This window comes from Talpa europaea (assembly GCF_964194135.1).
Source record: "Talpa europaea genome assembly, chromosome: 1".
NCBI lineage: Eukaryota > Metazoa > Chordata > Mammalia > Eulipotyphla > Talpidae > Talpa > Talpa europaea.
This window is the reverse complement of record NC_140073.1, coordinates 45223618-45249426: the sequence shown is the minus strand read 5'-3', so window position 1 is coordinate 45249426 and position 25809 is coordinate 45223618. Positions and strand designations below refer to the sequence as shown.

The window sequence follows — 25809 nt, the reverse complement described above, 5'->3', positions numbered from 1 at the left end:
GGGCTGCTCTGGGAGACAGGCAGGAGCTTCCTGTCCTGGGGGCAGGGCGGGGTGAGAAGGGCTGAGAAGCCTGGTCCGGGAGGCTGTGGATGAAACTCGAGCTAGCAGGGAAGTTGGTTTCATGCTCTGCTGTTCCTTCAAACTGTAGCTGCCATGGAGGGGCAAGATGGTGAGGACAAGCTCTAACCATCTCAGCCCTCGAGGGTTGGCCCCAGTGCCCCTGGTGGCCTGGGCAATGGGAAGGTGTGAGGTTAAACTGCCCAGCTGGAAGCTGGGGAGCTGCAGAAACATTGTCTTCCTGGAGGTTTGGGATTAGCGGCAGGGGGTTGACTGTGAGGACTCCCTGGTGGAAACAGGGTACAACTGGTATAAGATGGGGGAGTTTCGCTGGCTGCAGAGGTTAGGGAGCAGACAGGCAGACAGTTTCTTTGTGCTGAGTTGTGAGGAGCTCTGGGGGTAGGAAGCGCATGGCTGGGGATGCAGGTGTTGGCCGTGGGTGGAGGACCTTGATGCTGGGAACTGGGTGGGATTTGGGGTAGAAGAGAGACAGGCAAGCCTGCTTCAGAGTTCTTCGAACTCCAAGTGGGGTGGGACTTGTTGCCGAGGTGGAGAGAATTAATGTTTACAGAGCACACTTTAATATTAAAAAACTTCTGTTGTAATCACCGAAACAATCCTTCAAGAACTAGCCCTGTTTGGTAGAGGGGAAGCAGAGGACACGCACATATGGTTTAACTGAAGGCAGTTTGATAAAGCAACTATTATGGTGGATTAAGGGCACCAAAGTCGTGTCGGGGCACACAGGACCAGCCTCTAAAGGCCTGAGGGGCGAGGAGAGTGCTGAGAGCTCTGCTTTCCTGCCCTCGTTGGCAAAACCTGACTGGGAGCCTGGGTAAAGCAGCAGTAGAAGGCAGCCCCTGGGCACAGAGCACGGCAGCGTGGCCATCTGAAGAGACCAGTGGATGAGGGGACACCCGGAGGTGGTGCCGATTTGCCCAAAGTCACACAGCTGGCTGATATCAGAGTTGGAGCCAGAACCATGACCAGCCTCTGAACACCCTCTTATCACATTCACTGAGCCCTGGGGGGTACCCAGGCCTCAGCAGTGCCTCCTGAGTGCACCCACACACCAGTCATTGCTACTGGGCCGAGCTACTTCCTGCCATGAAAGACTGGCTCCTCCCTGGGCAGCACTGGAGCTGCTGAAGAATGTTATCCTTGGGGTTCAGCTTGCCCTGGGGCCTGTGAGCTGCCTTCTCAGAACCCCGCCCTCTCAGGTGATGCCCCCATGCATCCTGCCCCCTGCTTGTCCCCGATAGAGCTGGACAGGGCAGCCCTGCCCTCCTCCTTGTTAGACAGGCACACCCAGACGTGGGCCATGAGCTGTGTGGGGGTGCGTGCAGGGGAGGAGGGAAGTCCTGGCTGAGACCGGGAACACTCCCTGAAGAAGTGATGCTGGTTCTTAGTCTTAAAAAAGTGAACTGGTCGGACCTCCCCTGGTGGTGCAGCGGTTGAGCGCTGGGCTGCGAGACTGCCTGCAGCCTCTGCAGCACGGGTTCGTTCCCCCTGCGGCGGGGTCCCAAAAAAAAAAGTTAATTGGGGGGACCTCCCTGGTGGCGCAAGGGGTTAAGCACTGCACTATGGGGCAATCCGCAGCCTCTGCAGCACGAGTTCAATCCCAGGCTGGCCAGGGAGCTACCCACATGGCGCAGCAGACCTCTCCTGTCGCTCCTGCTACTCCCCTCAGGAGTGTATTTCAGTCAGTCTGCCTGTTCTGCTCCCCACACTGTCTCTGGTGAGTCCTCTCACCCCCCCCCCCACATCTCTGGCCTGTACCCCAGCTCTTATATGCATAAATACATAAATCTTTTTAAAAAAAAAAGTGACGGGGCTATTGCAGAAAGGGTATTCACCACAGACATCTCAGCAGAGCAAAGGTGTGAAGAACAGCAGGGGTCAAGGGTGGAAGGACCAGGGTCTCTGGGCTGGAGGAAGTACCGGAGGTGAAAGGAAGGAGTGGAGGCCCCAGTCACACAGGGACATGGAAGAAGGTTTAAGCTGGGGTCGGTCATGATTAGCTTTGGATTTAAGATGTTTCAAGTGAAGGGTGAATTAGAGGGGCCGGTGGGGGGCTGCTGTGGAGACCAGGTGAGGGGCACTATGAACGCATGTGAGTTGTGAAGACAGGTCACCCATCTGAGCTGTGGCCCTAGTTCCCCAGTGTCCACCTGCCAGTGCAGGACTCCATGGACCCCACTCTCTGCCTCATCCTGCCAAGGCTTCCACACCCACCCATGGGTCCCATAAGCCACCCCCTCAAACCATGGCCCCCAAAGATCAAAGCTGTGTCATTGCCACCTCATCTCTTGATAGCACTTATGACCTTTCCACTGCCGAGTCTATTAAAAACCCTCCCTCTTGGGACCTTCATTCTGGAGTTTGATTTCAATCTTACTTGCTCTCCAGAGTCTGGGCCTTGGGCTTCCCCCGAGATGAGTCAGTGAGATGGTCCCCTCCTGGTGATGGGGTCTAGGGGCCTTGGCCCAGTCAGCTCATCCGAGTGCACTGCGTGCGTTGGGGACCCAATTTCAGCCTCCCCCGGGGCTCAGGCCACTGACTCATTATCAGTGTTAATTAGCATCTCCGGTGCACCCTTCCACCCCAGTAAGTGCTCGACAACCATTAGGTGCTATTGTGCACAACTGGATTTCACCTCTAGCACCCTCCCCCGACCCCACCCTAAGCTGCTGCTCTACCCCCAGCTGCCTGAGCTAAGGGACCGAGTATCCCTGCCACAGTCATCCAGCTCCAGGGATGGAAAACAAACACAAAAGGGGCCTCCCCGGTGGCGCAGCGGTTGAGCGCTGGGTTACGAAGCTGCCCGCGGCCTCTGCGGCGCCGGTTCGATCCCCGGCTGCTCCCCGGCCACCTGAGGAGGGTCCCACATGGCGCGCAGACCTCTCCTGCCGCCCGCTGCTCCCCTCAGCAGTGTACTTCGGTCCTTCTGCCTGCTCTGCTCCCCGCTCTGGCTCTGGTGAATTCTCTCACCCTCCCGCGCTTCTGACTGTACCCAGTGCATGTGTAAACAGAACAAACAAACAAAAACAAATAAATAAAGAAATAAACATGCCTCTATAAAAAAAAAAAAAAAAAAAAAAAAGAAAACAAACACAAAAACCCAGAGAGAAAAACTCAACGGACCCAAAGCTCAACATGAAGCAGCAGAACACGGAATACAGACACGGTGGGGTGAGGGGCGGAGGGGGGATTCCCACCCTCCCCCCATCAACACGGACATCACTGTGCTCTGAGAAACAGACACAGGATCGAATCTAAAAACTGACCTAGAAATAAAGAAATAGAATGAAGCATAACAGCTGTGCGCACAGTCCAGGTGTACCCCAGATGTGCAGCGCAGACTGGGATTAAGCACACACATGTCAAACACCCCCAGAAACACCCCCAGCACAGACTCCTCGCCGTCAGATAGGCAGACTGAGGTATCTTTGCATCCCCCCCTGTGTGGCGTTCCTCATTCTGGGGGTCACACGGGGCATTCTCTTTACTGGGAACACCTTGTAGGTCTGCCCCTCCCTTCACCTGGCTGGTGCCTCTAATTCCTCTGGTCCTTTCTGGCCTCCCGGCCTTGCAGCGCTCCTGGCCGGGCGGCACCTTGGGCTATTTTCCATCCACTCTGACGAGTTTGGGGAGGAAGGCTTTTGCCTGCGCCTGGTGGGGTGGTGACTGTGGATGTGAGTGGGCGATTAGGGCTGAGACACAGGACAGAGACAAATTTTGGAGGAAGTGAGTCAGGAAGAGCAGCGAGGAGCCCTGGGTGCTCCAGGCCTGAGCGGGCGTCTAACCCACAGGCTGGCAGAGCCAAATGCCCTCCGCCTCGTTTTTTTTTCAGACTCTGCCTGACTTCTTTTGTGTTTCTTCCAGGCTGGCTGCCTGACCCAGTTCCCTCCTTCCTGAAGCCAGCCCTGCCTCTTGCCACCTCTGAGCTCACACGTTCTCACTTGCCCTCTTCGCTTGGGTGTACCCCACCTTTACTTCTAAGCCTGTCCTTATTCAAGGCTCGCCTCTCGGGCCTGCCTCCCTAACTCATGCTGTTTGGTGTGGCCAAGGAGGCGCTGGAGGTGAGTGAGGATGACCACAAGCCTTCCGGAGGGTCTCCTGATTCAAATCTCCGGCCCTCCACTTAGCATCAACACCTGGGCCAGTTCTCCCACTTTGGGGTCTTCATCTGTGAAAAGGGACAATGGAGTCACCTCAGTAGAGCCGTTGTGAGGATTAAATGAGACAAGGTGTGTAATGCACCTGGTGCAGAGCTCACCCCCTCTGTGTGTGGGGTGGGGTGGGGTGATGAGATAGAGGGTGTGCACGTGTACCCAGGAGGTTCCACGCATGTCCCCCTCGTTGGAACTGAAGGAAGCAAACGTCTCCTGTGTGAGCACCTACTATGTGCCCTGAATAGCTGGTTCTTTGCAGCTCCTCTCCTCAGTTTCTGATGGTTGCCAGTTCTGCACAGCTGTCAGGCGATGGGGGCACAGAAGGTGGGGGCGTGACTTCTTTATAAAAATTTATTTTTATGTTTTTACATCTGCTTTGTTGAGGTATCATTTACAATAAAATCACCAATTTAAAGTGTGTCATTCAATGAGTTTTGGAAAATATATACAGTCACGTGACCACTGTTTCAATAAAGAAAGAAGATTTTTACCATCCTCCTGACAAATTCTCTTATCTCCTTTGCAGTGATAGCTGCAAGAGGGGGTGACTTCTTACAGGGTCATGAAAGGTGATGGATTTTCCTTGGGCTGACAACCTGGGCACATGGAATGGGGCACCTCTGACTTACTGGGGATGCCCAGGAACTGGGTCTTGTTCCTGGGAATTGGCAGAGGCAGTGAGGCCAGAGAGGGGAATTGGTGCTCGGGCCACGGTCTCTGATGTTAGGCCCCGGGGCTGAGGGCCAGGTGAGCTGGGAGTGATGGCCTTAGGAATCCACAGAACAGGCCACAGAAGGGCGCGCTGGCATTTCCACACAGCTGCCTCTCCTAGGATCAGGTTTGCCCTGTGCGGTGGTGGAAATGGCCACATGCTGGTCCTTCAGGAGCAGAGTCCTGTCCAACATGACTCCAGTTCTCTGCCTTCCCTCTCCAGGGGCCATAAACCCCTCTGTAGATTAGCAATTCCCTGAAAAGAAGGGGGGTACTTTTGTTCCCCAGTTCTAGAACCAAATATTAAAGCAATTATGTAACTAGCAATAAATTACTTAAAGTAGTGACTCACTCAGCTTAATTAGAGCGAGAGCAGGGAGGGATTAAGGTATTTTTAGAGCACACACCTCACTCCCTCCTGTGGAGGGAGAACTCTGTGCAAGGTGGGGGTGGAGAAAGGGCTGGGAGCTCATGGAAACACCCCAGGTGTCTGCAAGGAGATGAAAGCTGATCTTGCGCCCCACTGAGGTCCCAACGAAGAGAAGCCAACTCAGAGCTGCAGCAGGAGGGGTTCAGCTCAGACTCAAGGAACACGTTCCAGTGGCGCTTACCGGAGAACTGCAACAGTAAACTAGATTATGAATCTTTGAGGACAGGACTAGGATTGTTACCTTCCCCAGCCCCCCAGAAATGGACCAAGAATGAGACTTGGGATCACATACATCTATATGAATCCTGATTTTACTAGTTACTAGCTGTGTGTCCTTGGGAAGGTTCCTTTATCACCCCAAGTTTAAGTTTCCACCACTGTGCAGTGGGTGTAATAAATCTTATAGATTGTAAGGACCGAGAGGTTTAATGTGAGTAAAACAAGCCCCAGGGCTGACTTTACTGGAGCGAGTCTCCAACAGGAGAAGAATTAGGTATGTTTTGTTTACTATTATACCCCAAGCTCCAGTCACAGGGCCGCAGAGAGATGCTTGTTGACCGGATGCATGTTGGTTTCAATCCCATTCTCTGGCTCCAAATGTGTTCCTTATGTTGAGCTTCGGTGAATGAAGGGACTCGGGGAAGGGAGGGCAGGGGTGCTCGCTGGTGCGGTGGAGCCTTTCTCCCCCCAGAGTGAGAGCAGGAAACATCCAACAGATAAAAATGTTCCTCAAGGGAAAGGGCTGGGAGGGTTCAGGACTATGGACAGTTCCAGGCGCAGTTACCGGGCGTCTCTCCAGTCTCTGGGAGGGCCGGGGCCTGTGTGCTGTCTACTCCCTGCCTGGGGAGCCCCGGGCCCTCACCCACCATCACCGGGAGCCTAGACTGGGGGGAATGAGTATGGGGTGGAATGTGGGGATGGGGTTGGCAGGGAGGGTTTAGGCAGAGAGAACATTCATCTCAGCGCCTGTAAAACAGTCATTATTTTAACGCTGTAGGTTTTCTGGGAGGATTAAATGAGCCTATGAGCTCACCTCCTCCCGCTTCCCTCTACCCCTTCTCGGCCTTTCTGACTGTAAGAGGGACGTCCCCTTGCCCTGCTGCGGAGGGCAGATCCCGCCCATCTGCTCACGGAGACTGAGGGGGGCTTCTCATCACAGCCTTCGCTGACCCCCACCTCTGCACTCGCACTGAGCTGGACACACGGTAGGTGCACAGGGCAGACTGGGGGAGGTCTGTGCTTCTCCTTCCTCCCAGGACATTTGGGAGGATAAGCGGGGGGGGGGGGGGGGGGGCGGGGGAGGAACATAGCAGGATTTGGGTGGAGTTTAATCAATGAGCCTCCCCCAGGCCCAGAGCCCCAAGACTCCTGCTCCCAGTGGCCACTCTGATCAGCAGCTTTCTTCGCACCTCCCTGACCTCCCAGGGCTCGGGCGATGAATTAGTGATGACAGCCTCGCAGCATTGCTATGACGACCAGGCGATGCTCTTAGCCTCTAGTCAGGGTGCAGCCGCAGAGGTCAGAGACCCCTCTGGTTCCGGGCCGCGTGGTGGTGTATGTGGCGAGGACCAAAGGGAGTTGGTGGGGGGAGAGCTGTGAGGGGGTGAGGCGGGAACTAGTCCACTCCTTTCCTCCTTTGCTTCCTTCCATTTCCTTGAAACCATCTCTGCTTTGGGTCTGAGCACCCACCTCTTCCCTCCACTGTGGGGATTAGACCCTGCCTGGCCTTCGGTGTGGGGAGCTGAGAGTGGGTTGGGAGCACAGACACAGCCTGGTGAGGGCCCCAGAGAAGGTGTGCAGGAGCCGCTGGTGGCTCTGCTAGAGGGTCTGACTTACCTGCCAGAGACTGTGCGGGCAGCACAGTGGATGGATGGTGCCTCCAGCCTAATGAAAGAGGAGGAGGTTTTGCAGTGGAGAGGCAGAGGTCCAGAGGTGGGTCACAAGGAGGGATGGGGAGTGAGAAAATTCCAGCACAGCTAAGGTGTAGGATGTGGAGCAGGGAACACAGGGACAGTCAGGAAGGACGGGAAGGGAGTGCACATAGCTTGTTCCACAGGGAAAGAGGAGGCCCTGAAGATTTCTGTTGTTGTTTGTCTGCATTTAGAGATGGGAAAAGTGAGGCCCAGGGAAGCAAAGTGACTTGATCAGGCTCACTGAGGTCATCAGAGACAGCCAAAGGTTAGAGGTCTTGCTAGAGTCCCACTAGACCCCAGCCAGGACTTCTTGCCCCATGCTTATTGGACAGGAATCTTCCAGGTAACCAACACCTCCAAACGGAGGGGAGGGCCCATGGGTGATGTTGCCCTGAGTTTGAATGTAAGCACGGGCAAGTCTGTGCTTATGGCTCTCCCTGCCTCTGCCTGATGAACTGGCTGGTGGTGGGGGAGGGTACCTAGGGGGTGGCCTGGGGAGTCAGAGGCCTGGCTAAGGTCAGCAGGGGATTCAGGTCAGAAGTGGATTCAAACTGGGGTCTTCAGGCTCCCAGGCCACTGTGCCACATCCCTAATTCTGCGCCCTCGGGGGTCCTTGGCGGAGCTGGGCATCAGGGAGTAAGGACATCTCTGAGCCCTGTATTCTTCCTAGAGCTCTTCCTGGTGCCGGGGGCTTCTATTGGGCCTGCTGTGACTGGAGCTTATCAGGGCAGAGAGAGACAATTAGCCCCATCGTCCTGATGAAGAAGCTGAAATTCCAGTGACTCATTCACACTCAGTTACTAGATGAGTCAGTGGCGGGGCTGGGCCTGGCTGCCAGGCCCTTAGCTGGTCTATGCTTCCCCACCTTGTACTAGCCCCTTGCCGCTCTCCTCACCCCACTGTGCAGCATCGCTGGGCTTGCAGGCTTTGATGGATGGTCCCTCAGCTCAGCTTCCACCCCATTCCTTTCCGGATGCTGAGTCGTTAGCCTTCTGCTCGCCATTCCTGCCTGGTGGCCACCACGTCATCCATCTCTCCACACAGCCTCACCCAGCACAGGTGGTTCTTCTTGGGGGAGAGGGGGCGGGGAATAGCAGGTCCCTCTTCTCAGAGGTAGAGCTGAGAGTGTGGCTATAGCCCCCACTCTAGAGGAGTCAAGGGCTAGGGAGCAGGGTACACTGCATTGTGAGGGACCCCCCCATGGGTACCTGAGGTGCACACATATACACACACTTACACACATCACACACACACACTCAGAGCAACAGCAATACAAGTTGCATGTACCAATAAAGAGTGTATGTCCAGCATAGCGCCGGAGCTCATTATCCCATCGCTCAGACACTACTGATGGGCTACTGGACACACAGGAAAGAGGCTCAGAGAGCTCTGGGGACTTACACAAGCTCCCATGGCCAGGAAAGGGAGGAGCTGGGATTTGAACCCAGGTCTGCATGACTCATATCTTGGAGTTTTAAGTCCTCTGCTTCATGTTCTCTTATGTGTGCACACACGTGTGCATGCATGTGCATGCATCAACATGAACCTTCAACTTGGCCTTTGAAACACCCACCTACCTGGGCCAGATTCCTAAGAAATTGGAAGAGTGTTGGGCTAAGGAAGCGATGAGGGGTCCCTGACCGTGGTTACCAGGCTGCCCCCAGATTTTTATCCAGGAAGTGACACTGATCAGCTGGGGGCCTGCATGGAGGAGGCAGCCTCCAGGCAGTAGAGAGAGGTGGCTGGGAGGCAGTTAATCAATCGATCATCCCTGCAGTCCTGCCTTCCAGGAACTGGGACCCAAGGGAGTGTGGGTCGATTTTCTGGGCTGTGGCTCAGGCTCAGCAAGCCATGCATGTGTAGAGGGGGGCTGGTGTGCATTCAGTCTGCCACCCCCTGCCTGCTCTTTTCTTCCATCCTCTTTCCCTCTGCTGTTGACCCTATCCCATCCTCCTGATCCCCACCCTGCCTCTACCAGGGGCAATAAGAATCAAACTCCTGTTCCTAGGCACCTATGTGTGCCTACAGATATGAGGTCTCCCTGGTTGCTCCCAGAGCCAATGGGGTGGTTACTGTGAGGACTACCCTGTAGGGATGCTGGGCACCAGGAGCTGTGCAGATAAGGGAGAGTCCAGCCCTCAGAGACCCGAAGGACGATATGAGATAATGGATGTAAAGTGCTTTGCACCACCAGGAACACATAGTAGGTGCTTAATTAGTCTTTGTTTTGTTCCTCCTTCAGGAGGCTGGAGAGAGTGAAGCTGATGGGGTGGATGAGGTGCCTCTGAGGGCATTTGCACTCCTAGAGACGGCTGTCAGGTGCCCCTGACAGTGTTAACGATCCCAGGAACAGGTAGTGCTGAGAGAAAGAGACTAGCACCTGGCATTCTAGCCAAGCTCAGTCATCCATTCTGACATGGGGTCGTGGGGTGCTGGGAAGAGTGGTAACCAGAGCAACATTTGGAACCCTCCCTCCTTAACCCTCCCTCCAGGAAGGACCCTTGAGCAGGCCTGGATTGCCCCCTTCTGGGTTGGCTGCTTCCACTCTAGCAGCAGGGCCTCTGCTAGCTTGCATCGGCCCCAGGAGACTTGGGTTCAAGTCCTGGTCTAGGCCACTGCTGACTCTTGGGGGTTAAGACACCTCACTTCCCCTCAGGGAGCCTCAGTCTTCTCTCCTGTACCATGTTATGGAGAGGAGTAAATGAAATATTGCCTGTCAAGTGCCTGCCACCTCCCTGCCCCAAGGGGCCAGGCCACTGTGGGTTTTGCAGAGCCTGCCTTCACATGCAAGGGAAATTGGGGAGCTGTTTCTTGACCAGATGCTGTCTGCTTCATCTCTGGGTCCCTGGTGCCCCGGCACAGGACGTGTTGAGGAAGAAAGAAGTAAAGGGGGGCCTCATTTTAGGCCCCATCACCTTGTCACTCTAGTAGGGGGACAAGCCTGCCTCTCTGTACTTAATGGCGCATCCCTGGGTAGCCATGGGGTGTCTGGCTCTGACTCTGGGGTAAGTGTTGGGAGGGAGCACTGGACGGGGATTCCCATCCTGCTGCTTTAGATACTAGCTCATTGCATTATGTGGACAGAACCGGTCCTTGGAGGGCAACAGAGACACGGGAACTCCCACCACTCTCTTTTTTGTGCTTAGAGGATTCTCTGGTGCTGGTGCTGCCCACACCACAGATGGGCAGCCCTGGAAGCCAAGGCTGAGCACTAGGGCCACTCAGAACTCCTGTGGCCTCAGTGCCCTTGCCAGCACCCCCTCACCCTTGCTTCTGTTCTCCCCTCTTCACACCCTCTTCTTCCCTGGCAGATGGGCACGTCTAGGGCTCAGTCCCGCCCTGGTCTAGGTAGGTGGTTTCTTCCACCCTGACCAGTTCCTACCTTCCTCCACCTTCCTCCCTCCCTCCCTCTCTCTCTCTCTCTCTCTCTGTCTTTCACTGTCTCTGGACTCCTTATTCTGTCTCTGCAAGTCTCCTTCTGCCCTGGTCTCTGTCTCTCAGAGCCTGCCTGGTCCTGCCCTCTTGGCTTCCTTCCTTGCTTGCCCGCCAGCCAGGGCAGCAGGTCTGGCTCTCCAGCCTGGAGAAGCAAGAGTCCACCCTCCCTCTCTTGCTGGCTGCCTTGGAAGCCACTCTGCCTTAAGTGTTGCTAGGCCCGTGGCTGGGCGCACCTGGCTTCCATGGCAACGGGTGCTTAGAAACAGACGCCACACATCCCAGTTCCCGCATGAGTCTTTGTAGAGCTGCTGCCTTTCCCCTTCCGATCAATCAGAACAGGGCGCGGGGCTGGCACTAGGCTGGGGAGGTGAGAGAAGGGGCGAGAGGAGAGGGGACCACAGTCTCTGCCTTCTGGAGCTTGAGGGCCACTGGGGTTGAGGTGCTCCAGTGTGGCCCGGAAGCCAGGAGGGGTCAGGAGGGAGTGCACGGCACGGTTTGCAAAGGGCTGGGTTTGGATTGCTGCTCTAACAGTTCTAGCTTTGGGAATTTAGACAAATGACTTTATGTCCTGGGGCCTCAGTTTTATCAACTGTAAAATCGAGCTAATAACATGAAGATCAGATGAAAAACTCAGCTGTGGGTGGACAGGCACTTAGAAGGAAATCACTGATGTCATTCCCCTCCCTTCCCCTTTGATGTTATGGAAGATTAATTAGCAGAGAGGAGGGGACAGTAGCTCAGGCTCCAGGACTGGTATAAGGAAAAAGGTGGAGACTGGAAGGCATGTGCAGGGGGCTTTGACTGGGGGCCTGTCCCTTAGCTGCATTCACAGGCACTCAAGGCCACAGACCATCAGCTCTGATGGGCGTGAAGACGCTGGTGCTGGAGTCCTGACGCCACAGCAGCTCGGGTTGTTAAAAAAATAAGAGTGTACACTCTGGGGCTCTTAATGTCCTCAGGACTCCAGGCTCTAGCATTCTTAGAATGTAAGAAGCAGACTCTTCAAATAATGGGACATATATAGCAAGAGACTGAAGTTCTCGGAACACAAAACTCTGGGAATTCTTAGAACCTTGACGTTACAGCCGGGGCCTCCCCATGTGACGTTGCTGAGTTGGCAGGGAGTCTGCAGAGCATGGGGCCTTGGTTCTTGTTGCTTACACTTTCTTGCCATGGTATCCCTCATGGGTTCAGCTCCGAGCAGCTCATCTGTGTGTGTGTGCATGCATGCATACACACATGTGTTGATACAGATATGTGTGTATGTGTGTTCATGTGTGTTCGTGTGTGTGTGTGTGTAGCTTCAGTCAGTGACGAAAGTAAACTGTGGCATCTCTGGAGCAAAAACAGCCCAAGAGTGGCTGGCAGAGGAAAGATGAGCAGTTTGTTGGCTGCAGCAGACTGGACTGCCACCTTCATCCCCCCAGCCTGGCACCAGGGGTCAGGAGGAAGCATCTCCATGTAGCCCTCCGAGGATATTCCCTCAATTCCTTCAGAATGAAGGGTGAGAAGCATCACTGAGGGATGGATTCGGGATAGGCAGGCAATGAGAGGAAAGGAAGAGTGGACTCAATGAGGCGATGGGGTTCAGTGAGGCGATGGGGTTCAGTGAGGGCTGGGGCTCAGCAGAGGCTGCTGAAGTGTGTGGCAGCATTGCACCTTCTCTGTACTGCCTAGGGCTCCTGAGCTTGGTGACTGATTGGGGGAAGCTGCGCACAATCCAGTGCTTGTCTTTGGGCAGACTGAGAGATAAAGAGCTCCTTTTCCTACTATTTTTTTTTTTTTGCATAGAAGATCTGGGGTACAGGCCAGAAGTGTGGGGGTGAGAGGATTCACCAGAGACACACCAGGGAGCAGAACAGGCAGACTGACTGAAATACACTGCTGAGGGGAGCAGGAGAGGTCTGCTGCGCCATGCGGGTAGCTCCCTGGCCAGCTGAGGATCGAACTCAGGCCATAGCGGTGACAGTGTTGAGGCTTAACCCCACCAGGGAAGACCTCTTTTTCCTACTTCTACCCAAAGCTGGAAGGGTTGGTAGCGCTCCTGAGAAAGCTGGGGTCTGCCTCTCCTCTTGCCCTTCTTCCTGGTTTCCATGGGAATACTGGCTCAGGATGATCTGGACTTGGCAGGGTCAGGTGGAGCCATCCCACGCAAGGAGGGCTTGACTTCAAAGAAAGTGAGATCCCTGTCCCTGGGGGTGCAAACAGGGACTGGATCTAGTGCCTTCAGAAAGGAACTTAGATGGCAGAAAGAGATTGAGAGGCCTCTTCCCTGAGAAAGGTGGGCTTAGGGTGATTGCCCAGGTGGCCCACCTTCCAGATACCCCTGGTCCTCATTGAAGAGGTCTCCATGCCTGGGCGCTGCCAAATCTGCCCCCACTCCTGCTCTCTGCCCTGGGTCCTGTGCTGGACATGGACACAGAGTAGAATCAGCCCCAGTCTCCTGGAGGGCAGCCTCTCCCTGATGGGGGAGGCACAGAGGGGAACAAATACAATCCCCTTCAGCCCCACATAAGGGGCAGACCAGGCTGGAAGAAGGTTGTATCATTGATTCCCGTAGTCAATAGATGTCTTTGAGAGCAGTTCCTATGAGTCAAGCTTTGTTCTAGGTCCTGGGGTCTAACAGAAAGAGTCCTGTCCCTTAGAGCTGACCCACAGCAGAGCAGGCAGGCTGAGCACCTGGCCACGCGCAGAGGATCCAGGAGATGTGCTGCTTCTGAGATGGGTGGGTGTGAGGAGTGTGACTAGAAGGCAGAGTGTGGGCATAGCAGAGAGGAAGTTTTTCTTGGAGTTAAGGGCCATGAAGGCCAGAATCAGGCCTTTAATTTTACCCTGTGGGCAATGGAGAGTCATGTGTGCAGGTGAGGCAGGGTCAGACCTGGATGAAGAAAGGATTATTCCAGCAGGTATGGGTTTTGGGGGAAGGAGGCAACATGGTGCCAAAAGAGACACTGAGGCAGGTGTGCTCATTTGCCTTGCTGTGCATGTTTGCATAGGGGTGTGTGTCTGTGTGCAGGAAAGAAGGGAATGTGTGTGTGTAAGGACTGAGTGTGTGCAGGGTGTGTATGGCCTGGGGCAGCCTTGTGTGGAGGTAAGGATCCTGGGGTTTGCGGGTGATAAGGAGCCGAGCTATTTGTGGCAGAGATGAGCAGAGGGTCCAGGGGCTGGGAACATGGGACCCTCTGCCACTGCATTATTGGGGCCAAAAAGATAGGTTCTGGGAAAATCAGTTTTTCTCACTTTCTTTCCCTCAAGAAGTGAGGCATGAATTGGAGCCAGATGGGCAGGGTTTGAATTTTGACCACTACTTACTAGCTCTGTGACTATAGGCAAGTTGCTTAGTCTTGCTGAGCTTCAGTTTTCCTTATCTGTAAAATGTAGCTACTAAAGACCCTACCTTATACTGTGGTTGAGAAGATGAAATATGAGGCACAAGGTAAGTGCTCAGTAAATGTCAGACATAGAACCCTAGGCCCAGATGTACCCATGCCCTCTTAGGGGGCAGCCCCAGTCTTTGTTTCTGTGGGACTGAGGTCTGTCAGGGATGAGATGCACGTAATGCCGGTTCTCTAACCTTGTAACAAATTAGAATCACCTAGGTCATTTAAAAATATATGGGATGTGGGGGTCCCTGATACCAACAGTTTGAGATGCTCCCTAGGTGATTTTTTAAAAAGATGTATTTATTTATGCATATAAGAGCTGGGATACAGGCCGGCGGGCAGCTGTGCCACGTGGGTAGATCCCTGGCCACTCTTGCTACAGTGGCTGCTGATAGCTTCATAGGTTGCATCTTAACCCCTTGTGCCACCAGGGAGGCCCTCCCTAGGTGATTCTAATGAGAGCCAGGGTGAGAACCCATCATAGAATCACAGGATGGGGAACTGGGGGTAGGGGCCTGTGGAGAGTGGGAGCCCTAGTCTTAAAGCAAGGATTACTTCCTGGTAAGAGCTGGGGTAATCTGCCCCCTCACTTTGTTTGCCTCTTCTGGGAGGGGACTGGTTAGAGAATTTAAAAGATTATATGAAGGGGTATTTCTGCACCCTACCAGGCTCCCCAGATAATAAGTTTACTGATTGAATCTAGTGAGGAGATTGAGGTCCAGAGACATGCAGTGGCCTGGCCAGAATCACACAGCAAATCTATGAGAGAGTTAGGACTCAGCCCTCTGGGGAATGCTTGAATCTGAAGGATTGACACAGTGAATTTCTCTGCATGGAGGGTGACACAGCCTGGGGCCTTGCCATTGAGCTGCAGAATGCGACATGAAGGAAAATTTAAGAAATAACTTCCAAGAGTTGAGTGCTCTCAGAGGTGGTCTGCCTGGAGTTGGGAGCCCAAGAGATGGCAGCTGTGCCAGGCCAGGGATGGCTCTTGACTGAAGGTAAAGATTGAGTATCTCTGCTCTGTGGCTGTAACAGATCCCCTGGGTATCTGTGTCCTACCCCCCGATCCCTCCCAGGCTGTCCAGAGTCTGGAACTGAGCTGGTGACAGGTGCTCAGGATTTACCAAGAGCCTTGTGCTCTGGGCTCAGACTTCTTACAATAGTCCTTACCTTGGTAACCCCCTTTTACAGAGCCAGAAACTAAGAACCTTCACCTATCTTAGCCCCTATTAATTTTTCCTACAGCATTAATAAGTAGGACAAATTGCTTCTAGTCTGAAAATGCAGTAAAACACATTGATTTGGCCAGGATCACTTGTGACAGACAAGCTCTCCCAAGCCCACCTTCCCCAAGCCCACCTGAAATGACTCACTGGAAAGATAAAAGTAGGGGGGCCCAGAGGACAAAGCAGCCTTTAGGGAAGGACTCCTGGAGGAGGTGGGTCTGCGACTGCCCTCTGAATGATAATCTGGCTGGCAGGATCAGGAAGGCATTGGGGGTGGGGAGGTGTGGGTAAGGCCTGAAGTGCAGATGAGTCAGTCTCTCTGTCCCTGTTTCTCCTGGTAGAGCAGGAAGTATAAATTGAAGGAGTGACAGCAAGGAGGTCAAAGCTGGCAAAACTAGCGGGCGTTAAGCTGGTTAAACTAGAGGGCCTGGCATGTCAGGCGGAGGGTTTGGGCTTCATGGTGCTGGTAGCAGGGAGTCACCCATGGTGTGTGAGCAGGGTAAAAGCACGTCCAAAGCTGTGGAGGGAGGAATCCTGGCATGGAAGGCTTCTGAGTTGGTGGCATCACCAGGCCTTGCCCAGCCTATGTAGCAGGTGCCTGGACTGTGTCCAGGACTGGGCTCAGTGATTCAATGTTGAGGAAAGCAGTCCCCAGGAAGAAAGGGCCGGGATGAATCAGCCCAATGAGGTGGGGAGGTTGGGAGGCTGGGGGTTCACTGAGTCACTCTCCAAGAGGTTGGGGGGTGGACAGAGAGAAGAGCCCACAGTATGGTGGGAAGGATTCAGGTCAGACCACAGCAAGGGATCTCAAGAGACTCTGGCTGTCCTTCTACCATAATAGGGTTTGCTTTTCCTGGCAGTTCTGTGCAGGAGAAGGGAAAACTGAGGTCCAGAAACCGGAAAGAGGGTCCCGCCAAGGTCAAGGAGCAAATCGCTGGCAAAGACCTGGCCCGATCCAAGCGCATCCTCCAGTCCAGACACGGCCCACCCAGCCCCAGCCGAGGCTAGGAGTGGGTCTATCGGGCAGGGAGCTTCTCCCAGCGACACCCCCTGCTCCCCTCCCTCCAAGGCCTGGCGGAGGCAGATGGGGCCGAGTGCGCGGCGTGCTGGGACGGCAGGGGGCGCAGGAGCGTCGCGGCTGCCGCAGGAACCCCAGCTCTGCGGAGAGCTGCGCTCGGCGCGCGCGGGTGCTTTGGTGAAACTGTGGTCTGCGCCCCGGGGACTGCTCAGCGCCCGCGCCCGGTGCCGGGGGCCAGCGCCCGACCCCACTCCGCCTGGGGCGCCCTCCGCGTGTGGGCGCGAGTGTCTGTGCGCGCACGTGTCTCCCTCGCAGATTTGCCACATTTCCCTGGGCCTCCGGTGTCGCGGCGACCTCTAAAATTTCCCCGATTTCCCTCGCTCCCCCCCTTTTTTCCTGGAGGAGTAAGTTCGGGCTCCTCGTATCATTTCGGTAGCCCCTTTCCCCTGCGACCCGCTCTCCCTCGCCCTCCCCTGCTCTGGCTCCTGCCTCGGGCTCTGGCCCGGCCCAGGACCCCCTAATCGGTGCAGGGGGACGGATCAGACCCGAGAGGGGGTCTCTTGGCGACCCCTGCGAGGTAGCGAAGGGAGTGATGAAGGGGCAAAAGGGCGTGCAGGCTGAGAGCGGGCTCCCCGGCAGGGGACCCTGGTAGCGGACATCTGGGCGAATCTGAGAGCGGATAAGGGGGGTGAGAGCTGGGGGTGCGGGGGGAGGTCTGGCGGGGCCCGAAGATCCGACGGGGCAAGAGGGGCTGTCAGCGGCGGGGTGGGCGGGGCCTGGGGCGAGGGGCGGGGCCGCGGCGGGGTGGGCGGGGCCTGGCGGGCGAGGGGCGGGGCCGGGGCGGGGCCGGGGCGGACCCTCGCGCGGACCCGGCGAGGCTGTCGCGGACGCGCTGACCGAGCTCAGCGGCCGGGCCGGCGGGCGGGCGGCTGCGAGCATGGTCCTGGTGCTGCACCACATCCTCATCGCTGTTGTCCAATTCCTCAGGCGGGGCCAGCAGGTCTTCCTCAAGCCGGACGAGCCGCCGCCGCCGCAGCCATGCGCCGACAACCTGCAGGTAGGGGGGCCCCCCCGAACTGGGCACGAGGAGAACCGGGTGTCAGGCAAGCACCCAGCCGGGTCCTCTCCGGAGCGTTCAGTGGCCGGCTCCAAGAGCCCTCCCGCCTCGGAGCCATCCTCAGGGTGGGGACACCCCTCCCCAGCTCTGAATCCCACTCCTGTGCTGGGGTTGCAGCCCTCACCGAGCCCTTAAATGCCCTTAAAAGCCCAGGTCCCAACCTCACCCCAGGCTCCAGCCCGCTGTCGGATGGATGCAGGACTGCACCCCCGACACTGAACTCCCAATCCACATTGGGACCCCTCTCCTCAACAACAGTTCGCTCCAGCCTGGGGCCAGCGCCTCCCAGATTAGTGAAAGACCCTGGTCCAAGCTCCTGAACCCCATGTATATACATATGAGGCCAGACACACCCTGAACCCCTGATCCCCTAACCCCCCATCAGTCAGGGCCCCACCTCAGATCAGGGGACTTCCCTTAAGCTCCTAAACCTCTATTCCACAGCCTCAACTGCACCCCACTCAGATTCCCACAGAAACATCTGGACTGTAGTTCTCACCTGGGACTTCACCCCCAGGTCCAAAGGCCTGTTTCCATCATGGTTTCTCTCTCATTCTCTTCAGGACCCCTCCGGCCCTGTTCCTCCCTCCCCTCCCTTCCTCCTGTGTAGAAGGCCCCCTCATCTTTTTTGGTTGGTCTTACCCTCTCCAATCGTTTCTCTCCGGATGTGGTGGTCCCACTTGATTCTCTGGTTTCGCTGAGTCTTTCTAGGCTTCCTCTCTGCCCATTTCTCTCGTTTGGTCTCCTCTGCCCACTTCTTTCCATCTATTTGTCACTCCCCTCAATTCCTCTAGGTCTCTGTCTTTAATCTAGCGACTTTCCCTGGGGGCTTCCTTTCCCCGTATATCTATACTCCGCTTTGGGGTGAGGAGGGGCAGACTGGGGCCAGGCCAGTGTCCCCAGGACCTTCGCCCTCCCCGTGATGTCAGGCATGGCATGGTGTGGGCGCTGATGGAAGGGGTTAAACATGGAGTTTGCAACCCTTGGGCGGTGCCCAGGGATGTCGCGCGGGTGGGAATCTGGCACAGTGGGATACTGGGGTTCATAATTTATAACCCCCTCTATCCTTGCTGTCCTGGCCTTGACTGGGGGTGCCTGGGGCTTGGGGTGGAGAAGGGGAAGAGTAACTGCAATCTGGTGCCAGTTACCTGTGGTGGAGATGTCCAGGGCTGGGTGAGTCTGGGGTGCATGTGCTTGTGCAGGATGGGCTCGGTTGGGTATGCCTTGTGTCTGGTCATATGTGTTGTCATGTAGTGTTGTATGTGTCATCACACGTGGGATTATTTGGGGGGAACTTGTGGGGCTTATGATGAGGATTGTGAGTGTATGGTGTTGCATCCTGTGTGGGACTAGGGAATCTGTGGTGTGGGCATGGAGGAGCAGCTGTATGCATGATGGTTGTGTGTGCATGTGGTTGTGTGTCAGTCATTCTGGAGTTGCTGGAGGGGCAGCCTGCATGGGGGATAGAGTGTGTAGTTGTATACATTATTGGCTGTCATGTTAGCAGGAAAAGCTATGTAGGGGGCCTGATGACAGGTTTCTTTGGGCATCTTGGGGAGGAGAAAGGGAGAGCTGTGTGTATCTGAGTGTTTACAGCCCTGGTGACTGACTTCGAGTACATTCTGGGCTTGCCTGGGAAATATTTTAGGACCTGTGTGTTGGTGTTTGAGTGTCGTATGTGTGTGTGTGTGCCTGTGTGTGTGTGTGTGTGTGTGTGTGTGTAGGAGGCGGTGTGCAGGCAGGCTTGTCTATGCTCAGGGACTGTGTGTGCCCACAAACGTGTGACATTTTGGTGTGACATTCAGTGTGCGTATTATCTATGCAGGGTATGTCTGCATGTGTCTGTGTCTGGGCGGTGTGTGTGTTGAATGTAATTGGATATGTGTGTCTGTGGCTGGGGGTGAGAGTGTGGGGTGTGTGGGGTGCCTGGTGGGAGGCTGAGTGTGAGTTTAGTGTGAAGTGTGGGTGTGTGAGCTGTGTGACTTTTCAGTGTGACATGTAGATTATGTGATCCTTTCTCCCTGTGAGTTGTTTATGTGTGTGGTGAGGAGTGAGGGGTCTGGTGAGTTAGGGGTACACATGTGGGATGAGTCTGTGTGGAAGCCTGGGGAATGTGCTGCAGGGGAAGGGAGTGTGCACATGAAGTATATGGGGTCAAGAATGAGCTATGTAATGTTTGGGGTGTGCAGAACACGCAGGTGTCCCATAAATGCTTGTGGAGTGACATGTGCTGGGAGTGCTTGGCTGGTGTCCTGTCCTTGTTTCCCTCCCAAATGAGGTCCCTAGAGATGTCCAGTGACGTTCTTGCATGCCCCCCCAAGCCAGGCTGCCTCTACCCTTTGCCCTTCGTCCCCCTTGCGCTGACCAAGGCCTTTGTCTTGCGTTTCCGGCTGAGCAGGCGCTGGGCAGGCGGCCGGCGGTGATGGCGCAGTCCAGGAATCTTTGTTCTTTTCTCCTTCTCTGGTCTTGTGTTTGGGGGCTGGGGCTTGCAGGGGGCGGGGAGAGGATGCACGTGTCCCCAGGTCACTGTGTTTATTATCCCCTCACAGTGCTCACAGAGAAGTGAGGTCCAGGAGCTGGCAGTGAGGTCTGGGTGGTGTCCTCCTTGGGACACCACCTGGGGATCCTCCTTGACGCGGGCGCAGCTTGGGCGCATTTGCCAACCATGAGGTCTTCGTCCTGTGGGCGCCCAGCACCCTTCCTGACTCAGATCGTCTCAGAGGTGCCGAGCAGCCAAGTGCCCCCTTCTGCATGCAGGCCTGTCCCCCTCCCAATCCACCTCCACTTTTGTTGACCCCATATCTGATGGAGAGTCACTGAGGCCCTTTCCTAAAAAAAAGACCTGGCCACATTTGGGGAACTCTCTAGGGAAAACTTTGGGAAAGCTTAGAGGGCAACCTCCTGATAGGTAACAAGAGCACGACAGGCCAGAACGGCTTAGTGCTGGAAGCACGGAGACTATCAGCTTCAGTCAGGGAAAGTGTTGCTTCAGCGTCACATACCAGAAGGGTCTCTGAGGTGAGTGGACTTGAACTGGGCCCAGAAGGGGGCATTGGGTAGGCAGAGAAAGACGGCCTGCCGCTGAGGAAGATTCTGGCCCAGTTGAAAAATGGGATCTTGAAGGTAGCTGAGCTTTGCCAAGCAATAATATCTGGCTTCGGATGGCCATCCTGGGCCACAAGCCTTCTCACACTTCCCACCCCACTAGAATCAGTGTCACTGTCATCATCGTCATCATCATCACCCTTTAGTTAGCTCTTTGCAAATTCCAAGCTCCTTTCACCAATGTCTCATTAAGCAGATTAACTAATTCAATAGTCTAGGCGCGTTTAGCGAGCACCTGCCATGCACCAGGCAGCCAGAATTTGAAGTGTGGGAGTATAGCAGTGACCAAATAGGCCTCAAGGGGCTTCCGCCTTCTGTGCCTTCCTGGCCCTGACACACTGTTGGCCCCTAGACCCTGGGCAGACGGGCTTCCCTTCTGTATTCCCCCAGCCTGCCGTGCACCTGGTTTATGAAGCTCCAGGTACGCAGCTTGTGCTGGTGGGGTTGGCTCCCGCCAGAATGCTAGCTCTTCGGAGACTGGACTGGGCTCCTCTCTCCCTGCTGGGGTGTTCTCAGCTGGGCCAGCATAGTCCAGATGCTCATATTGGACATCCATTGTCTACAACCCTCTGGGAGGTCGGCAGACCAGCTACCATCTAGGGAAACTGAGGCCCAGGATGGGAAAGGGATTTAAGGTAGAGTCTTCCTTAGACCTTCTTTTCACCAGCATTACCAGAGACCAAGAGAGGTCAAGCAATCTGTCCAGGTCTCGCAGCAAGGTGGCAGGACTGCTTCCAGGACACACTCTCTGGCCGCCAGGCTGGGCTCAGGCCCGAGCACCATGCCGCTCCCTGGCTGGCCTCCATGCTGCCTGTGGCGGGTAAAGGATTATTAATGACCCCCCTGGCAAGGAGACAGGAAACGTTTCCCAGCCACAGCTGGGGGCCTGCTCCCTGCCATACCCACCCTGGCCACGGTGTCAACACCAAGAGGATCTCCTTTCTGCCTTGGCCTTTTTAGCTCCTGCTGCCCGTCTGCCTCCTGCTTCCCAATTCTCTCGGGGTAGAGGGACAAAACTTCCTCTTCCACATCTCTGTCTCTCACTGCTTTCTTCAGCCTGATTTCTCTCCATCTTCTTTCCTGCCCCAAACCAACTGGAAGTAGCGCCTCGTCTAGGAAGTCTTTCCTGAATGCACTGCCAGCCCCTCCAGTAGGCCTATTTGGGTCTCTGAATCTCCCCCATTGGTCCCATTATGACGGTTTGCTCTGATGGCCCTAAGGCGCTCTGGGGACTTCCTGTGGCCTGTCCTTAATTGCTGTCCCAGGACTGACACATGGAAGATCCTCCCAGATGCCTCCTCCAGAAAGTCCCCAGTACCACACAGGGACTCTCACCTCCTCCAGGAATGGCATCCCAGCCCTGCTTTTCCATGCCACACATGGTGTACTGCCAGGCCTTTATAGGTGGGCATCTAGTATGTGCCCAACAAAGAGGTAGGTAGAGGTGACCATGAGGTGGGCTTTAACTTTCTGCCATAAATTCTACCTGTGGCAGGTAGACAGACCTCGGTACCACACTGGCAGGTGAAGGGGTAGGAGAGGGCCACAGACAAAGGTTGGTGCTGGCAGTGTGTGATGAAGGCAATTGTGGAGAGAAACTCAGGAGCCATGGTGAGGTAGGGCAGAGGCCCCTAATTCAGCCCAGAGTGGGAGGGAAGGAGAGTGGGGGAGATTCCAGGAGGGTTCAGGGATAAACCAGGAGAAAGTTCTAAACAGAGGAGGGAATGGTGAAAGTGCAGGCCTGCTGGTGACAGACAGAGGGAGGAAGCACGTAGCTCTGCGTCCACGCAACTGGATCCCAGATTCCAGGGTAGTTGGGTCAGTAGGACCGGGAGGTGGAGATGAAGCAAGAGACAAGCCTGGTAAGGCTGGCAGGGGCCAAACGGAGCAGGACTTACAAAGCATGTCTTGACTATTTTCCAGAGGTGAGCTGGCACTAGGGGGAGGGTGAAAGTAAGGCAGGACTGCTCAGAACTGTGTATTGAGCCCTCTGAACCACAGGGTGATGAGGGCATAGGAGGGCAAAGGGAGGGTGGGCTGACAGGAAACACTGCGAATGGAAGGGAGGGGACTGAGGGGCAAGGGATGGAGGGGGAGCCAGCCAGTTGTAGACGTAAAGGGAGAGGGAAAATGCCATTTCGGTGTCTGGATCGGCATGTGAGTGTTTGAGGGCAGAAGCCTGGGTCCGTGTCAGGCCCTTCAGAACTGAAATATCTCAGAATGGTCTTCCAAGGAGGTTACAAGCCTTGAGGTTCAACAGAGACCAGGAGCCCCAGACCCCACTGGGGCTGCTGCATCCTCATCTGCAGTATGGGGACTCGGGTTCTGCTCTGGGCAGTGCGTTCAAAATTCAACAATGAAAACAATCTGTAAAATGTAATATTTAATAAAATCCAAATTCAAAAATGTATGCGTACACCCCACAATGAATTGAATTATAAATTCATGGAAATGCTAAATATTCATGATGGTCCCAATGTCAATTAGAAGCCTCTATCACTTCCCTCCACTTTGGATCCAGCTTCCCCAAAGCTGCGGCCTCTACTTGAGTTAGAACCCCAGAGGCTCCAGCACCTTCAGCTTTCAGGGGCATCTCATCTGGGGAGCCTGACTCTGGCTGGTGGCTTCAGATGTCAGATCTTTTCCTGTCCAAATCCTGAGGGAGCTGGCCCCATGCATTCCCTGCCCCCATCTATGGTTGCCATTACTGGGGGGTCTATGAACAGACCTAGGGGAGGAAATTGCTGAGAGATGAGGTACCCATCATAGGGATGAAGGGGGCCAGGAAGCAGAAGGTGTGGGGAGCAAAGTGGAAAGAGCACTATTACCCCAACATAAGTACCAGTATTGCAGAATGTGAAGTTGCTCCATTTCCGGAACACAGGAATGCAGAGGGCCCGTCTTGCAATCTAGGGTCAGGCATGGCTTGGTCCTGCTCTCAGACAATCTCACACAAGGCCATTTTCTGGGCTACATTTTCTTACCTGTAAAAGGGGGAAGTTGGAATCTTATCTCCAAGGGGTAGATGAGCGCTAGCTCTCGGGGTTTGTTCCTGAGTATCTGGAATTGTCTGAAATACTTTATGGGGTTCTAACCTTCCACAGCACAACTCCCTGTGTGGATGTGTGGTTGTGATTCCGGCATTCTGTGACTTTAAGATGCTGAGACTCCAGGAGCTGAAGACATGGACATTCTGTGAATCCAGGATTCTAGGATTTGATGAGTTGATGATTCAATGATTCTAAATGGGGCTGCTGGGAAGAGCTGCAACCACCTGCCTTGTTAATGTCAGTGTTCAGTTATTAAAAACATAACAAGAAGCAATGGAGATAGATAGCTCGGGATGCAGGCCCCACCCCATGTGGTGGGGAGGAGGGGCTGGGCTGGCGTTGGAGGGGAATAGAGTGGTCGCATGGACTGTCTCTCTCGCCACAGCAGAACTGGTGCGTGTGCAAGTGTCAGATCTGCCAGTCTCTAAGCTTACGGGGTATGGGGTCATTTCCTCCATCCCCCTGCCTCCATTCCTCTACCATTTCAGATTAAGGCACAGGGAGGAGTGCCCTTTCCTCCCAGCCCCTAAAGTCTCTGGGCCTAAGTGGAGGAAGGAGAGGCCTGTTCACCCTCCTTCCCCGGCAGCCCTGGCCTGAGGGGGAAAACAGGACATAAACACTTCCTGGACATGGACACGGAAACACACGAACCCCTGGCTGTGAGGGCCCTAAATACAAAAGACCTCTGGCTAGGGCAGGAGCCAGGAGGATGGTGTGGGTATTGGGTAGTGTCCCTGTTACAGGACAGAGAGTAGGGCACCCCAGAGCCCCCCAAACCTGTCCGTTCTAAATAGGTTCTGCCATCTGCTGGATCAAGACAAAACATACTGTAATGTGTAAGACCTTTCATGGAAAGGAAATTTAATACCATTAAATGTGTGCAATACAGAAAAGGGAAAGAATAAAGTTTCCAAATCAGCACCCGAAGTTACCTTTCCCCTCATGGGTAAATGTCCAGCCAAACAGGCTTGGCCCAAAGCAGGGCCTCTGAGGCCCACAAGCCTGCCACAAGTCTAAAGCACCTTCCTGCAGGGACCCATGTAAAAGGGTTAGAAACAAAAGGGTTAGAAACAGCCAGACAAGTCTGGAAGGAAAAGAGCAAAAGCAAAATCAAGATCAACGCTGCCATATTGACCTTCCCCGGGTCTCTCACTCACGTCTGTTTCATCCAGTCCAGGACCTAAAAGCAAGTGCAACTTCTTCACATGCCTCCCTGCTCCATGTGCCTCCTCCAGGTCTCCTTCTCGCTCTCCATCCTGCTTCCTCCCTTCTTGCAGTCTCCTCTCTAGCTGCTGCTTCTCTCTGCTCAGCTCCACCCTCCCTTGGGTAGAGCAGGGAACCTGGACCTCCCCTTTTCCTGGGGACCACCCTCTTACATCCCATCAATACCCCTTACGTGCAGGCCCAGGGGGAGGACTGTGCAGGTGCCCTGGGAGGCTGGCTGTGAAGGGCCTAAAGAAGGGAGGTCCCAGGCCAGGGGCCCTAGAGAGCCCATGACTGATGGGTGCTCCCAGAGGCAGGACCCACGGCCCAGCCGGACACAAGGCCAGACTGTCTTTCTAGAGGCTTGCTGCCTCTTGGGTTGTACCCAGGCCAGATGTGGGGGGGGGGTGGGGAAATCCCAGGTCAGAGAGGGAGCATCCAGCCCTGTAAAGAGCCTCTTCTGCCTGGATCCCTCACAGCCTGTACTGCTGCACGAGTTCCAGCCTGGGGTGGGGGAGGGGAGGTGTCCACAGACCAGGTGATGGAGGCTAGGAGCCTGATTCCCAGTTCTGGGTGTTCCTATTACCTGAAGCTCCCCCATTTCTCTTGGGCCACCTGGAGGGCAGGTCTTAGGTTGGGAAGGCAGAGCCCTGGTCTGTCCCTTTTCCATTTTTCTCCTTCCACAGACTAGAAGGCTGGTGGGGTGCCCACTGCTGAGCCCCATCATTCACAATGCTCCATTGTCTTCCACATCCTGTCTTAGCTCTGAGGATGGAGTCCCCAGCAGGGAACCCCTCCCCAGCAGCCCAGCCCGCAGTGTGCCTCCTCGGGATTCTCCTCTCTCTTCACTGGCCAGTCTCTTCTTTCTGCTCTTATATCCCTCCCTCTTACTCTCCTTCCCCTCAGCCCCTCTCCTTAGCCTTGTGAGCCTCCAACCCTGGCAGTCTTTGTGAGTCTTTCTCAAAAAATGGTTCAACTAGGAA

General features: G+C 55.0%; 1 protein-coding gene across 1 annotated transcript in view; it reads left to right on the top strand.

Annotated features, from left to right (window-relative positions):
• The window catches only part of PDE2A (phosphodiesterase 2A), a gene marked incomplete at its 3' end in the record, with an annotated part of 87834 nt that overhangs the window by 7888 nt on the left and 54137 nt on the right, over nucleotides 1–25809 (top strand). The window contains exon 2 of the mRNA XM_084245940.1: nucleotides 17339–17408. Within this exon, the coding sequence (XP_084102066.1) occupies nucleotides 17339–17408 (70 nt within the window). The remainder of the gene's footprint in view (nucleotides 1–17338; nucleotides 17409–25809) is intronic.